The sequence below is a fragment of the Halichoerus grypus genome, chromosome 13 (genome assembly GCF_964656455.1).
Source record: "Halichoerus grypus chromosome 13, mHalGry1.hap1.1, whole genome shotgun sequence".
Taxonomy (NCBI): domain Eukaryota; kingdom Metazoa; phylum Chordata; class Mammalia; order Carnivora; family Phocidae; genus Halichoerus; species Halichoerus grypus.
The window spans coordinates 52,384,999-52,401,917 of NC_135724.1; the positions used below are offsets into that span (position 1 = coordinate 52,384,999).

The 16,919-nt window shown below is 41.4% G+C and overlaps 1 protein-coding gene across 14 annotated transcripts in view; it reads right to left on the reverse strand.

Moving 5' to 3' along the window:
- Positions 1–11,249: 11,249 nt before the first annotated feature.
- Positions 11,250–16,919, reverse strand: part of DLGAP1 (DLG associated protein 1) — an 889,834-nt gene continuing 884,164 nt past the window's right edge. For 12 of the 14 annotated variants that reach the window (XM_078060566.1, XM_078060565.1, XM_078060564.1 and 9 more), the window contains 2 exons: positions 16,439–16,591; positions 11,250–13,613 (listed from right to left, as the gene is read on the reverse strand). In XM_078060566.1, the coding sequence (XP_077916692.1) occupies positions 13,404–13,613; positions 16,439–16,591 (363 nt within the window). In that variant the 3' untranslated portion in view covers positions 11,250–13,403. Of the gene's footprint in view, positions 13,614–14,335; positions 16,592–16,919 lie in introns of those variants that run through there. The other 2 variants (XM_078060576.1, XM_078060575.1) reach the window with 1 other exon arrangement.

The window sequence follows — 16,919 nt, forward strand, 5'->3', positions numbered from 1 at the left end:
AAGTTCAGGATCTGTGGTTTCCTTCCTTATACAGTTGACTTTTGAACAACACGGGGGTTGGGGTGCCAACTCCCTGCACTGCTGAAAATCTACATTTTGACTTCTCAAAACTTAACTACTAATAGTCTATTGTTGGCCGGAAGCCTTAGTGATAACATAAACAATCCATTAACACGTATTTTACATGTTACATGTATTATATACTGTATTCGTACAATAAAGTAAGCTAGGGAAAAGAAAATGTTATTAAGAAAATCATAAGGAAAATGCATTTACAGTACTGTACTGTATTTATCCAAAAAAACCTATGTATAAGTGGACCCATGCAGTTCAAACCTATGCTGTTCAAGGGTCAACTATAGTTCAAATTTCATTCTTATATGAAATATCCAGAGAGAAATCTCAAATCTGACTGTCCAGGAAATTCATTGTTGTGAAGGTTGATTGAAATAAGGAGTTCAGGGGTGCCAGGGTGACTCAGTTGGCTAAGCGGCTGCCTTCAGCTCAGGTCATGATCCCAGGGTTCTGGGATGGAGCCCCACATCAGGCTTCCTGCTCATCAGGGAGTCTGCTTCTCCCTTTTCCCCTCCTCCCTGCTCGTGCTCTCTCTCTCAATCAATAAAACAAAAAAGAAAGAAAGAAAGAAAGAAAGAAAGAAAGAAAGAAAGAAAGAAAGAAAGAAAAAGAAAGAAAGAAAGAAAGAAAGAGAGTCCATTTACAGACCAGATCTTAAGGATATTTTTATGACACAAATGGTCACTGGTTTTTTTTGTTGTTGTATAGGATTTGACTTCTCAGACTTTAAGCCTCTATAGGAGAAGAGCAATGATTACTATGTAAATAATTGAGTACACATGGCCAATATTCTCTAGATTCTGGGGCTATCCAAAAGCGGGAAGGTGGTTACTAGAGACTCAGTTGGTGTTTGTGTCATCCACCCACCCCTACCAAATTCCTATTTTTTTTTAAGATTTTATTTATTTATTTGAGAGAGAAAGAGAGCAGAGAGAGAGAGGGAGAGGGAGAAGCAGACTCCCTGCTGAGCAGGGAGCTTGATTCGGGGCTCGATTCCAGGACCCTGAGAACATGACCTGAGCCAAAGGCAGATGTTTAAGCGACTGAGCCACCCAGGCGCCCCCCAAATTCCTCTGTTGAAACCTAATCTCCAAAGTTATGGTATTTGGAGGTGGGGCCTTTGGGAGGTGATTAGGTTCTAAGGGTGGAGCCCTCGTGAATGGGATTGGTGCCCTTATAAAACAGAACCCAAAGAACTCCCTCACTCCTTTCTGCCTTTTGAGGATACTGTGAACTTTCACCAGATACTGAATCTACTGGTGCCTTGATCTTGACCTTCCCAGCCTCCAGAACTGTGAGAAATGTTTATTGTTTGAGTCATCTACCCTATAGTATTTTGTTCTAGCAGCCATCTGGGCTGCTAGATAATGGTACATAAGAAAACTGTCCTTTTAGGTGATTCTTTTTTTTTTTTTTTTAATGTTTTAAAATAATCTCTACACCCAACTTGGGGCTCAAATTTACAAGATCAAGATTCACATGCTCTCTCTACTGACTGAGCCAGCCAGGTGCCCCTAGGTGATTCTTTATAACATACTGATTCTCTCCACTACATGACTATGCAGAAAAGTCTCAGGTGTGTAGTAATTAATTCACATTTTATTGCAAAGTATGGTTTTGAAAATAAACTGATGCAAGCAAGTCAGTTTATGGGAGTATGCTATATGATGTTGAACTTTCTGCCTTCTGTGTTCTAATTCTTTTTTTTTTTTAAGATTTTATTTATTTATTTGAGAGAAAGAGCTTGAGCTCAAGTGGGGGAAGGGGTAGAGGGAGAGAATCTCAAGCAGACTCCATGCTGAGCACAGAGCCTGACTAGGGGCTCGATCTCATGATCATGACCTGAGCCAAAATCAAGAGTCCTTTGTTTGCTTAACCCAATGAGCCACCCAGGTGCCCCCTGTGTTCTAATTCTTAGAATGATTGCTGAAGAGCCAGACTGGCAGAGATATTGAACTTCAGTGGGAAACCTCGCACTTGACTGACATCTTCATGCTCCAGACAAATTCCCCTTAGATACAAATGGAAAAATTGTTTGTGTTCCATGAGTAAGTGGATCATAAAATTCCTAGTAATGCTTTAGATAAGGATAGATTTTTCCCCCCTTGTGCAAAGTACACTAGTTTTTGTTTGTCCTCGCCCTGCGTATGAATTAAAATACAGCCCCCGCTCTGCACCTGTCATCCTAGCCATACCTAATTACCTGTAATTAATTCCTCAGACACTCACTTGCTTTGGCCCTCCTCCATGCCTTTGCTCAACCTGTTCCTTTTGCTTAAAATGCCTCTGCAGTAGGGGTCCTCAACCTTGGCTTCACCCAGATGTGGATACTTTGGGCCTCCCCACCCCTCCCACGCCATTCTGATGTAATTGATCTCCTGTGAAGATTTCTTAAAGCTTCCCAGGTGGAAGACCACTGTTGGGCAACAGTTTCTCAGAGGGTGGCTCATGAACTCTAGCATTAGATTCACAGGGTGAATTTGTTAGAAATGCAGAACTGGCTTCCAAAGCAGACCTACTGTGTCAAGATCTGCTTGGAAGGTTGGGGTGACTAAGTGATCCCTGAGTAATTCCTAGGCACACTGAAGTTTGAGAACCATTGTTCTCGAGGCTGTTAAAAGCCAGCAGGTCAAACCCCACCTTCCATAAGTCTTTGCCTCCTTCCCTGCAGTTAATCACCTGATGTACTTTGTCAAAGGCAGAATGCTTTGGTCTATCTTCACGTTATCGTCTGGCGTTCTTCTGCATTTGCAGTGTGTGTCTTCTTCCCTTCCCTTCTCCCACCTTTTATATGGTAGAATGTGGCCCCGAGAGGGTAGGGACAGTTCAGCCCCATCTTTTACACTTAATAAAGAAATGGTCGTTTAAATGCAATGTCCAAGCATAGTCTTTCCAGTACTGGGGCTGAAATATTAACCAGACCTTAGAACCGTAGCTGCTCTGTGAAGTCCTCTTTGGCTCTCCCACACTGAAGAAGAGTCCTCTGTCCTAATGTGTGTTAAAAGGCACAGGGCTGTTTGCCTAAATGCTGCTGAAACTGCCCTCCGGGTCACAGCATGAACACCAGTGTCAGGTGGTAAGAGCCCAAGGGACAGCAGTGACTTCCGCCCTGCAAGAGCAGCCTTGCCTGCTGGGAAGAAAGGGTTGCAACCTTTATCGAGACAAAAGGATGCTTTGGGGAAATGAAGAGTTCCTGCTCACAGACAAATAGGTCTTGAAAGTCACACGCTCTGATATCGGCCCGTCTGAACAGGAAAAGGAGGACTTCTTATTTGTCAGGAGTTCTGCTTGAAAAGAAAAGAAAGGAGAAGAAAAGAAAAAAAAAGTACCCACTAAAATATTGCTTACTTCCTAGAGGGAAGGACATATTCTTGGATTGAACTCCAAAGGATGTCGGTCTCAGTGAGGATGTCCGAACTAACTCTGTCTTCTTATGGGACTATTTGTTTGCCAAGAACCAAAAGTCACTCAAATCAGTTAAGTAAAAGAGGGTTGATTTTAAAGACACAGAAGTAGTTTTACTTATTTCTATGTGGTCATTTGTCAGTGCTGTGATTAGCTAGGCAGTTGTCCTCACACGTTAGGTTTGCAAGATATGCAAAATTATTTTGGTAGCTCTTTCGGCATGGAAGGAACTTTAAAAGTTTTGGAGTCTCCAAACTGAATGAAGACAAACTTTATTTATTTATTAAAAGATTTTATTTTTAAATCATCTCTACATCCAACGTGGGGCTCAAACTCACAACCCTGAGATCAAGAGTCTCCTGCTCTTCCGACTGAGCCCACCAGGCTCCCCAACACAAACTTTAAAATGCTGACCACTTTGCCGTGGCTATCAGGAAGTCTAGAAAGAAACTGAGTATTTATTTGACAACTCAGGACCCTGGGGGCCTGAGAGCTTGGTGAAGTCATCCACCAATTTTTCCTTTCTTTCTTTTGTTTAAAAAATTGTTTGGATGGGGCGCCTGGGTGGCTCAGTCGTTAAGCGTCTGCCTTCGGCTCAGGTCATGATCCCAGGATCCTGGGATCGAGCCCCGCATCGGGCTCCCTGCTCGGCGGGAAGTCTGCTTCTCCCTCTCCCACTCCCTCTCCCCTTGCTTGTGTTCCCTCTCTCTCTCCCTGTCAAATAAATACATAAAATCTTAAAAAAAAATTGTTTGGAGCCTTATGGTTTAATTCTGTAAATCATCTTAAAGCCTTTTTAGGAGTTTCATTTAAAAAAAAAAAAAACTAAAGAAAACCCCTTCCTTGCATGGAAGTTGATGTCCTGTGGTATAAACCTACTAATCATCAAAGTGCTCTGCCCCAGTGCAGACAGAGCCCCAGGGTGAGCCCAGACCATGCTGTCAGAGCCTGTTGGGCTCTTAGGCTTATCAGCTCAGGTATATGCAAATTGACCCAATTCCCAGATGAGTTCACATCTATGCTTACCTTTTCCTTCAGTTCTGGCACCTTTGTTCTGGGAGTTACATAAAAGATTACACTGGAACCACCTCCACATTTCCAGAGACGTTTTTTTCCTTCCTTGTTGAAAGCCAACTGGAAGATTTGGGGATTTTTTTTGTTGTTCTAAACATGCCTCGGAATTCACTTTATGAACGATTTGTTTCCTTGTTTGCAAAAGTAGGTGCTAAAACTCATCCATGTTTGGTGAACTGAAAATCAAGGTAGTCTTTTTGGAAAGTTCATTAGCAATATTTAAAAACAAAGTACACGTCCAATTGTCTTGGAGTAAAACCTGTAGATACACCTTTCACATGTACTGAAGATACATTGTAAATCGATTTTTACTGCAGATTTTTTTTGCCATAGCAAGCTGTGGAAACGGCCTAAATGTTCATCAAGCTCGGGACTAAATACCATATTATGGTTGATTCATAAAATGGAATGCTATGGAGCCAATAAAGACAATAGGTGGATCATAATGTTCTGAAATGAAGCAACACATCATTAAACGAAGGAAAGCAAACAATAAAGGAATGTGTCTAGTATGCTTCATGTTTGTGGGGAAATAAAAAAATGCATATGCTTGAGTATGCATAGATAAATTTCAAAAGGAAAAACAATAAATTGTTCAAAGATGTTGAATGTTGCAGAAAAGAACTGGAGCGAAAAATAGGCTTATTTTCAATGTCTACCCTTTTGTTCTGTTTGAAATTTTCATATGTGTACCTTTTCCACCAGTAAAACGACGACAGATACATGGCTTTGCATGCACAAATCGTACATATATGAACAAAGAATCTAGAGTTAGATGGGATTGAAAGACTAGCTCTGTCAGTTACCAGGGACCTTGGGGCGCTCCCTAAAGTCTCTGTAAGTTACCTGTAGTGACTACCTCATTCTGTGGGTTACTTGAAGATTAAGTTGCGAACTGTATATGAAGCAATATAGCCAGGACACAAGGCACTTTCCCAGCAAATGTAAATGTGTAATAATAATGGTGATGATGGTGATAAGGGGAGTGAACCTTTGAGTGTTTACCATTTGCCAGGCACCCTACTGAGAGCTTTTCATGTGTTGATTTATTTAATCCTTAGAACAACCTTATGAGGTAAGTGCTATTTTCATCCTAATCATACAGGTGGGAAAACTGAGGTACAGAGAGGTTAGGTAACTTGCCCCCAAAGACACAGCTTGTCAGTGGTAGAGCCGGGATTCAAACACAGGTGGTCTGGCCACAACCTGAGCTCTTTCCCACTTGCAGAATGGCCCTGTCCCTGCTGGACAGATAGGCCCACTCACGGCACAATTCTGAAGCGGATCAGAGAGTCAGTCTAGTTTCTAAGAGAAATGCTGGAAATATCTGTAAGCCTATGGCAACATGTTCCTACCCAACCCCACGTCAGAATATTACAATCAAAATGTCACATGGGTCTTTCCCCTGGAGGGTGTGAGGACTTTCCCTCTGCCCTTGTTTCCTCCCAGCTGGATCCTCTCTGCTTGTGAATCTGGAGTCGCTGACAGAAACGCTGCTTGGAAATTATTACTTTGGGCTGAAGCCAACAGGGATTACGAGGTGTGGAGGGGGTGAGAGACCTGTCTTTTCTGCATTTATTATCTAATAAATTTATTTGTTTTTAAGATTTTATTTATTTGACAGAGAATGAGAGAGCACAAGCAGGGGGAGGGGCAGAGGGAGGGAGACACAGGCTCCCCGCTGAGCAGGGAGCGCCACATTGGGCTCCATCCCAGGACCCTGAGATCATGACCTGAGCTGAAGGCAGATGCTTAACTGACTGAGCCACCCAGGTGCTCCTAATAAACAAATTTAAATACTAAGAGCCATGCGGGGACTTGCCCTCTTTCATGAGGCAACACCATTGTCAGAGTAACTTCTCTCAGGATGATGCACTAAGGTTCTCAGGGTAGTCAAGACCTCGTACTTTCCTCAGGTAAGCATTTCCTTAATATTTAACCCAAGTTCTCTCAGTTGAATATTTAACCCAATTCTAATGTGTTGCCTTTGCTGGAAGAATAGCTAGTCCTTGGCCTTCTCTTAACCTATCTTAAAATGAAGTGCCCTTGCTTGCACTGGGTGTTACACGCAAACAATGAATCATGGAACACTACATCAAAAACTAATGATGTGATGTATGGTGATTAACATAACATAATAATATAAAAAAAATGAAGTGCCCTTGAGAACAACTACATGATGAATTCAGCCACTGGCAGATCCTGAAGAGTCTAACGCTGAGACATCTTAGGCTTGCATGGTTAGGGTGTTTTACTTTTTTCTTTGTCTCTAGAATTACTCAGAATTATCTGAATAATTATACCTCACTTTACTGCTCTTTACAAAGCGCTTAACACTCACTCACACTCAATTAAAAAAAAACACCATTTTCCTGTGCCAACATCTCTCCACTCTTCTAATTTTCCAAACTATCGATCAGTTTTTTCCTTTCTCTGTAAGATTTCGTTTTGAACAGTCTGCTACCCAAGGGATCCTTGGTGTACCAACTCAAGCCTGGACACGAAGACACCAGCTCTTTCGAAAGGATCGTCCTTCAATCATTTCAGACTCATTGCCTTGCTTGACTGATGTAAGAAACAATTCAGGAGTCCTTGAGTTGCTCTTTCATGCTTGTCAAGCTCAACATTGGAAGTGCCAGGCTCACCAAGATCTCCCAGGTACTGCTCTGGCGAGGGGCCAGGCTGTAGAGGAGAGAAAAGCTCTTCATTGAGCGTGCTGGGGAGAGGGGAGGCTGTTGACCAAAGTGTTACATTAAATCAAACTGGAAAGGAATCTAAGAGTAAATTATTTAACCTATCTCCTGCTTACCTTTGTTTAAGTTCTGCCTTTGAGGTCTGCTTCTTCTCACACTTGGGAGTTACAGACAGACCTTGTATTGGCCAAGGGCTTATTCTGGAAAGGAAATGATGTGACAAAGCTGGTATTTTTAAAAATGCAATTTATGGGGATATCTGGCTGGCTCAGTTGGACCTTTGATCCCAGGGTCATGAGTTTAAGCCCCACCTTAGGGGTAGAGATTACCAAAAAAAAAAAAAAAATTAATTTACAGAAGTAAATTTCAATAGCAAGAGGTTATTCGCTAGGACCAAAAATCCTTTCAAATGGGCCCTCTTTGAAAGTTAGTAAAATGTTTTTATTTTAATCTGGAGAGATGTTTCCTCCACTACACTTTATGGGGCCAACCGTATAGTATTATCTAACTCCCCAGATGTTTCTCCTCATTTTTCATAATAGATATTGCTGGCAGGCATTGGATTTGAAAGCCCTCGGAAGAAGGAAGGGCTCATCAACTGATGACTATGTCTGCAAATCTCAGAAGGCTAGCTTTGCAGGAGTATTTTCTATTTGCAGAGCATTGACCCCCAGAAGCAGTGAAAGCACCAGGATTTAAGCCTACAAAACCTGTAATTGTTGTGTATCACCTTCCTTAGTGTCAATAGGGAGAACGCTTTTTCCTCCTTTGTAACAGAAGAGGAAACTATGACTATTTGCTTCCCTTTCTCTCTTTCCAAAGTGAAAAGGTGAATTTTTCTACGGAAAAATCTCTTTATTGTGACCTCTGTGGAAGCTCTCTGTGACAATGCTTTATGTATCAAGTAATCTGGAAGGAGGAAATTAGCATCTACTTCTCCCAGAAGGAAGTGTGAAGAGGAAGAATGGCAGTCTTCAAACGTACTAATGAAAACATTGGGTGCAATGAATAGCGAGTTGAATCAGCTATATGGCAGAGCTTGACTTCTGGTGTTTATCAGAGGGCTTTCCTGCTTTCAGCCATTTTCTATAAATTCAGGCTTGTGCTCATTTACATAGAAACATAATGAAATAATCCATTGGCAGGCTAAATGGAGAACCAGGAATCAGGAACCACCGGTACTGGGGTTTCACATTCTTGTGAGTGTCTGGTGATGCCTCCCTAAGCCAGCAGTAAGCCCGGAGGGAAGCATATGGACCAGGAAGCAGCACACAATTTCCTCTCTTTGCTTTAGGGGAGATAATGAGTGACTTACAGAGGAATTTAAGACCTTACTCTGTAAACTCACAGTAAATGAGTTGGGACCCAGAGAGGGTTTTCAGACATGGTCACCAGTTTCTGTTTGCAAAAGGAGCTGATCTGATCTTGGTTTAGCAGCTGAAAGTCAAACAGCCTATTGAGCAAACCTCAGGTACATTTCAGACCCTTTAGTATCACTGACATTTGAGAATGAACACATTCAGACGCTATGATTTTTAACATGCCATTTATTTAAACCAAAATCAATTTGTATTTTCAAGGGGTGGCTTTCAAAGATACTAAAAAAAATTCATGTTTAGAGCAAACAATTTTGTTCAATGTCTATAAAAAATAAAATTACATTTTTTGGGGGGAGTGGACCCTGTAACATGAGAAGTTGAAATTTGCTTTACTGAAATTCAAAGTTTTACAGGCGAAGACAAACTCGTTTTGTTTTGGGATTGGCCAAAATGTTTAAGAAGCCCTGGTGAAATATAAGAATTAATTTGGTAAAAGGCAAGAAGTGTAATCTCGGTTCACACTTCATGAATAGTCAGTGCATGAACCCAGGTAATGAGATCTTTGCAGTTTCACAGAGATTGAGCCACTTGATCGATCCTCTTTTGAAACAGTTTCAAAAGTACATCGTGTTATTTTGGAAATTGGCAAAGTTCTTGCTTATGTTGGCTTATCTGCTTAATTTCCACGTTTGTTGCATATACATGGATGGGTTTGCCCAAGAACTTGGTGGGGAAGAACTACTGTGGACACAGGTTTCAGAGTTTGGCATTTTCAGAGATGTGTAAGTCCACTTCTCATAAAACATTCTAATTTACCTTTTGGGGGGTAAATCTGTATTTTTGTATATAAAGAAAGGTTTATGAATATGACCGAGATGAAAACCAGAGGAAATGGACAGTGGCAAATAATTATCAATTTTATTTTATTTTTTAATTTTTTTTAAAGATTTTATTTATTTATTTGACAGAGGCAGACAGTGAGAGAGGGAACACAAGCAGGGGGAGTGGGAGAGGGAGAAGCAGGCCTCCTGCGGTGCAGGGAGCCCGATGCGGGGCTCGATCCCAGGGCCCTGGGATCATGACCTGAGCCGAAGGCAGACGCTTAACGACTGAACCACCCAGGCGCCCCAATAATTATCAATTTTAAATGTGGGATGAAGGACAGAGACCCCACTGAAGAGGAGGCTGAACAAAGGCTTAGATTTTGGATCCAAATCTGTCACTTAATAATTGTGTCCCACTGGGCAAATCACTAAGCCTCAGTGAGGATAGTTCTTCATTACTTCGGGGATGAAATATAAACCACAAAGCATTATTCTGATCTTTCAAATGTAGGAGCTGTGTAGGAAACAAAATGGATGAAATGTTTGAGAAGAGATCCAAGTGGGTAAAATAGGCACAAATTTGCACATATTTGAGAGGCTAATAATTTCTTTCATGAAATATACAGCTCCCGACCTGAAACTTTCATACGCATGTGATCATCATAGTAAAAGTCCTTTTGGTTTTCAATGTTTTGATCCCTTACATAGGATACAAGGTCTACCGACAACAGTGGCTAGCATATGTGTTGTTACAATGAAAGAATGATATGTTTCTTAATTGCTTAACTATTCCCTCCAAAGACAATTATATTTTGGAAGAAGCAGGGCTTTGTAGTGAAAACACACAGACCTGAAAGCAGTGCATTATTATTTTATTAATTTCTTCTTTTTACATTATGGGAAACATTCATCTATTTACAATTTTTTTTTTGTCCACACACAGTCTAGGTAAATAAGCCTATGAAATTCCACTTCATAAAGCCATAAAAATGTTCCCCACCCCTCCATCTGAAGGCTTTCAAAGGAATCTTTTTTTTTCCCAAACCAAAATAATTTTTAAAAATTACATCGGGAATTCAGATATGCTAGTGATTTACATTCCAGTTATTTAAAATATGCATCTAGACATGTTTTAAAAAAGAAATGGTAAATTCACAAGGATAAGGCTTAAATTAAAGTGGTAATGCACAGTAAAACATTAAGGAAACATCTATAAATAACAGAAATATATTACAAATAAATTAGTTCTATTTACCATTTCAAATATTAAAAATCTTTAATCCATTTCTTCATCTCTCTTTACAAAAAGGTTATGTGAATTGTATGGAAACATCTGCAAAAAATATAATAAATACTTAATTTCTTTGAACGTTTTTTGATGCGGGAGACAAACTTCTTTTGTAATCCCCCCCTCCCCAAGAAAATGCCCAAACAGCTTTATACCAAAGTTAAACAAAATAAGTAATTTTTCAGGGTACATACATTTTCCATTATGAACTAAAAACATTTCTACAAATACATCAAAAAGAACAATGTAACAAAGGTTATGCTCATGGATGTCAGCTTAAGGGGGCAAGTGGTTAACAAGCAGCTTTATGTGGGGTCATGTTTTAAGATCAATAATTAGCTTTTTATAAAGTGTTTGTACAATTTGTGTTTTTAAGGAAGGCAAAGGTCATGATGCCTGTAGGCATTCAGCTAAAAGATTTAAAATTCTTACCAAAAATAGCTTATGAATATACAAATACCATTCACATAGACAAGATAAATAGGCCTTCTCTTGTCTCTCTTTAAAATATCCTGGGCTAAACCAGTTTCCAAAGAAAATAGTGTAGGATGATCTTGAATCGTATTAGAAATCTATTTCTTAATCCCAATCTCATCTCTACTTCAGGGCATGGAGCTGTAGTTGGGAACATGGGTCTTCCAGCGGATGTCGCTTCCTTCGCGTTAATCTATGAGTGCCAAGTCATTTTCGGGATTGAATGTGATTAGAGGCTACCCAAGGCGGCAGTTGGCCTTACTTGAGGCAAACTTTGTGTGACCTTCCATTGCTGCTACAAAGCAAAGAAAAGGTAGATTCTTTTTAACACAAGTGGACACTTGAAGTTCAAAATCTCTGTAAGCTCCAATTGTGCAAAGCACTCGAGGTGCTTTGTTCACTCTAGTTAAAAGTTGGTTGGTAGGTTTTTAAATAAGTTAGTAGCCCTTTTCTTGTAAACCACAGCAGTAAACATTTGTGCCCTGTTTATAAAGATAGCTCAAAGCATCAATGGCTCTGAGAGGTAGCGAATTCCCTAGTGGTTTTAGAATATGTCCGTGAAAATAGTTGTTGCCAGAACCCATCACCTCTCTTAATTTCATAAATAAAATTAAATTAGCACCTGGCTACGAGAGTGTATTTTTTAAAAGAGCTCTGGTGCAAGCTTATTAGATGTGTGTTTTTAGTCTGCCAGTTTTCAATGATAATTTATAATGCTTTGGGGTGGGAGCTGGGCATAAAATGCCAGTGATACTTTAAGATCACCACATCCTAAATGTTTAAACTGCTACGAGTAAGGGCATTTAAAGATAACTTCAGCTAGATGCAAAGTGCACACTGCTCATCCGTCACGACTAAAAGCGTCAATGCACATTCTCCGCCAAAAGCCTGGGTTTCTTTCGGTGCTTGTGGATCATGACTTTTCCCCCCTTCCTGGTGGTTGCTGAACATTTCAGGCCAAATTTCTTCTCTCACTACCTGGGACCTCAAGATGAGGGGCAGCTCTTTGGAATGAGGCTGCGTATCTACTTGGGTAGGAAATTGATTCTATCGGTTTGACATAGGACACAATCCTTATGCTGGGGTGTGATAGGGCTCTGGATAGTAGTGAGAGAAGACCAAAGGAGAAAATATGTCTGGCATTACAAACTACTGGGTTACAACAGATGGATGTATAGCATTCAAAGGGATGATGGGAAAATCCAAACTTCTCTCTGAAAACATCCTAGCTGCCATTTACAGGACTTCTTAAGCAGATGTGTACTTATATATGTGTAATTATGTAGGCCCCCCAGGATGGACACTAACAAATTAAGAGGACCAACACTTTCCCCTTTAAAGACCCCCACCACAATAACAATATAATACACATAGTACAATAAAAGTTGATAAAACATTTCAGGTCTAAATTTAATAATAGGACAAAAAGAAAATCCCCCTTAGGTAGTATATCTGAAACTATCAGTGCTTCCTTGCCTTTCTTCATTTTATTGCCTTTCAGAATAATTTCCCTGAAAGATCGAATTTACAATCTTCTGCTGATTGAAACGTTTGAAGCAGTGATTGATGGAATAACAGTGAGGCAGTTTGTGCAGCTGTGAGTGAAGCAGGTACCCCCAGCACCTGCTGATTTCGCTTCTCCCTTCCCCACTACTCATTCAGGTCCCCCACCCCCGGCCCAACTTGGTCCCCTCTTGGATTGTCACTCATCGATTCCGGTGAGATGGCGTGATTTCTGAGGTTGGAAATAAAGTGCTCCATCTGCTTTACAAAATAATAACCGTTTAGGGGAAATAAAGGGAATCGGAGCCCTAGTTTCTTTCACGTGGAAGACGGTTAAGTCCCAAAGGATCACCCTGTGATACTGGATTTCTGAAATACCCTATGATTTTATATTGCTGAACTCTAGGGACAGACTAGCTTGGGAGAACTGAGGCTGGTGGGCGACCTAAAGGGGCCATTTCTACACAGGTGGGTTTGGTTCTGCCAAGAAAAGAAAGGGCCGGCTCTCCGGATGAGGCAGGGTGACGCGTCAGTACGGGTGGCGAAGCTCGGTGGAGAAAAGAACATGGGCAAACCGGTCCGGGCGGCGGGGGGCTACTGGGGGACGGCTCCTGCAAGACCGACAACTACACCGCGACAGTGGAAGTCACTGAGCTCCGGAACGGACGGGCTCGGAGGGCGGGCAGGGGGGCGGAGGGAGGACCGCGCGCGGAGGCGGCGCGGCGGGGCGCGCGGCGGGGCCGGGCGCTCAGAGCCGGGTCTGCGCCTCGGGGATGTAGATCTCGATGCTCTCGGCGCTCTCGGTGGCCGAGTTCTGGCGGACGGACGCGGCGCGCTTGGCGGCCATCAGGCGCTTGCGGGCCTCTTGGCGCTGCGAGCTCTCCAGCGAGCGCTCCCGGATCAGCGGCGCGGGGCCCTTCGCCGGCTTCTTTGGCACTGGAGGAGGGGCCCTTCTCTCCTGATCAAAGCAGAAGGTTCAGGACATTACACAGCTTCTCAGGACAAGCTTGGGGAAAACTGGGATAGGTCAGTAGTTAGAACACGCACACTTTTTTTTTTTTTAACCTAAGGGTGGTTAGTTCTGATCTGCACACTGTAATATATATATATAATATATATATATATATATATATATATTATCATTCTGGCTTCGGTATTCAAAAGTTGCGGGGAAAAAAAAAAAGAAAGAAAGAAAAGAATACCGGTAAGCTTAAGGCCAAGGGTAAGGCTGAATTGCAGAACTAGTCTCTCCAAGAGAAGGATGTGGGTATTTAAAATGCCCCCTGCTGAAAGGCTGCGGCTCCCAGCACATTTATTGTGGTTCCCTCTGGAGGCTCCAGACTCTTCCGGGTGCCAGAGATGGGTTAGGGCGGCAGCGGCAGCCTCCGCCTCCGGGAACTCTGCGTCCCCTCTAAGGAGGCGAGGCAGCGGGCGCAAGCTCCGCTCAGAGTTTAAAAACATCCCCGCCCTCTCCCGGGGCCCACCCAAACCTGAATGGCCAAATGAGGAAGAAGAGACGGTAAGATTGTGTTCTTTAGCTTTGTTGATGCCAAAGTGAGTTATAATACCCGTTTGCACATCACACACAAACACACAGAGATATACTTTCCGGGGTCACCCTGGAGAGAGGACACTGATAGTTCCTTTTCTGGGGGTGGGGGGTGGGAGGGCTGGAATCAGTTCCAAGATAGCTTCTAAGACATCCCGCTGGGATGTCGCTCCTTAGGGGCCTCAGGATGGCTGTGGTGGCCCAGAAGGCAATTCCAATCACAGGGACAGACACTGTGCCCTGAAAATTTAACACAGGACTGAAAGAAGTTCCCTCTCAGCATCAGCAAACTATGAACTGGTTGGATATTTTTAAATGCCACTGCAAAAACAAAAGCCATTCAACACTTGGGTCGCAGGAAAAAAAAAATGCAGTGGGAAAGAAGCAAATCTAAACCACAAAGGAATTTTTAAGGTTGGTGAGCTTTCGGGCTCCAAAAAGGTCTGCGTGAATCTGTTGTTTTCATTTTTAGTGAAATACTTCAGTTCTCATGACAACTGTGAAGGTTATCTTAAAATAGGGTTTCTATGATTCTCCAGGGGGCACTCTTTGTGTCCTAACACACACATTGCCGCAAATCCTCCTCACTTGCCTGGGTGAAGTGCCTGGATAAATTTACTACATTGGAGTTGCCCCCAGGCTGTTTAAAGTGGAGTCTGGGTGGACAGAAAAGGGAAGTACAGAGTGCAAACGATATTTGGCCAACTCTGACTGTGCTTGTTCGTGTCTTCCCCGCAAATTCGTGGGGTGCTGAAAAGCTCTGGTCATAGGCAAAGTGTATAAAAACTTAGAAATCCAGTTCACTAATGACTCACTGTGTAAATGTCAATAGGGTACATATGTCAATTCTTAGCATCACAATTTTTGGACACTTTAAATCTTCATTTTTGGGTAACTTGTGATATTTTGAAAAGTAAGAATATTGGAAACTTTTTAGTCATATCTTCCTTTACTTGTACTTTTAAAAAAAAACAGTAATATTGGAAAAAAAATCAGTGAATGAGAAATTAGATGGATCAGCTCTAGAAACTAAATTACAAGTATATATGTACATCTGTAGTGTTTTCTTAAAATAAGAACAATTTAAAAGCTTATTTAGTAGACAGTTTTAAACACAGATTAAAGAAAACTAGATGGAGTGCGAATGTCTGGCTTCCCAAGTGAGAGGCCACACGTATATCAATGGAACTTTAATGCTTAACACTAAAAACCCCCAGGTTGATGGTGTCAGCATTGGAGAGGAGGGACAATGACAATAACCCTCCTGTCAGTTATGCATGGCCCTGGGCACTGGAGTTCTCCTGGAAGTCTACTGACCCTATGAACCTGGATACTATGATGGAGAGCAGCAGAATGGACTGGATTACTGTTAGCTCTCTGATAGGTAAGGAGATCTGAAAAGGGCAGGGCTACCAGTGCTTCATGGGAAAAGCCAAGCCTAATTTTTAGAAGCGGAATCTCTCGGAACTGTTTGACCTCAGGCCATCGGAAAGCAAAGGGTTAAAAAAGTCAAGCATGACAGGCCAGCCTAGGGAGGTGGATATTGGATACCTGTGTGAGCCTGGTAGAGCCACAATAATCAAATGTGAAAATTGCAGTTTATTCATTAAAGTAAGAGAAGTTGAGTCTTTATTTCTAGACTGTTGAATGAGGAACCCAGTGAGCAATAGTCCCCAAGGCAAATCAACCCAAAGTAAAACTCTTAAAAAAAAATCCCAACATTTATGATTACTGTGAAACTTTATGGTGTATATTTTTAAACTTGAACAACAGTGGTTTCTTTATTACTATATTTATGAAATGATTATCAAAGTCAGTTAGTTTTCAGGGCTTCCTATTTTTCTCCGAAACACATCCTAGGGGTGTAAGGAAGTTGAACTCTTGCTCTATGTAATCATGCACTGAAGATGTCATTTATTTTAGTTTAAAAAGCAAAATGGAGGCAGTTCCTTCCAGTGACTAAAATGGTTTAACTTAAAGTTTAATTAACAAAAATGCCACATTCCCATTTTCCAATTCACAAAGACAAGTTTTTCTTTAAAAATATGCCTGAAACATATTACAGATAATATCCCAAATGATTACTATGTAAACATTGTCATTACAATGAGATTAATATGATATCAGCTCCATTTCACATTGTAAACAGCAAGACTGAATGCAGAAGCCTATTTAGACTGTCCAGTGTTTGTGCAGGTTTTTAAATGAACCATACAAAATCTACATTGTTCTACCTTCTTGTCAAGAGGATCCATCTGTTTCCAATTATTGGCCTTTAACTGATGAAGTTCATCAAATTTCATACTAATATTTTCTATGGACAACTGCAGCATGTCCCAGAACCCCGCCAAATCCTGGGAGGTGGGCCTCGGATGAGCATTGGGATTCTGTACAAGAGAAAGAAAAACATTCATGCTTTAGAGGCAGTCTGGGACAACAAGCACAGGACCAAAGGGGTATTTTCAAATATTTCAAATAACATAAGGGGGATGAGTTCCTTTCAGCTTTCAAACAGGAGATAAAAGTGAGGCTACAAATGGTAATCTTATCTATTTATCTACCATCTATCTACAAGGATTTATTAAGGAATAATTGACAAATAACAACAGTAAGATATTTAAAGTGTATGACGTGATGATTGGATATATGCACACATTGTGTAAGGACTCATCCCATAGAATTAATAAGCACATCCATCACATCACATATTTATCT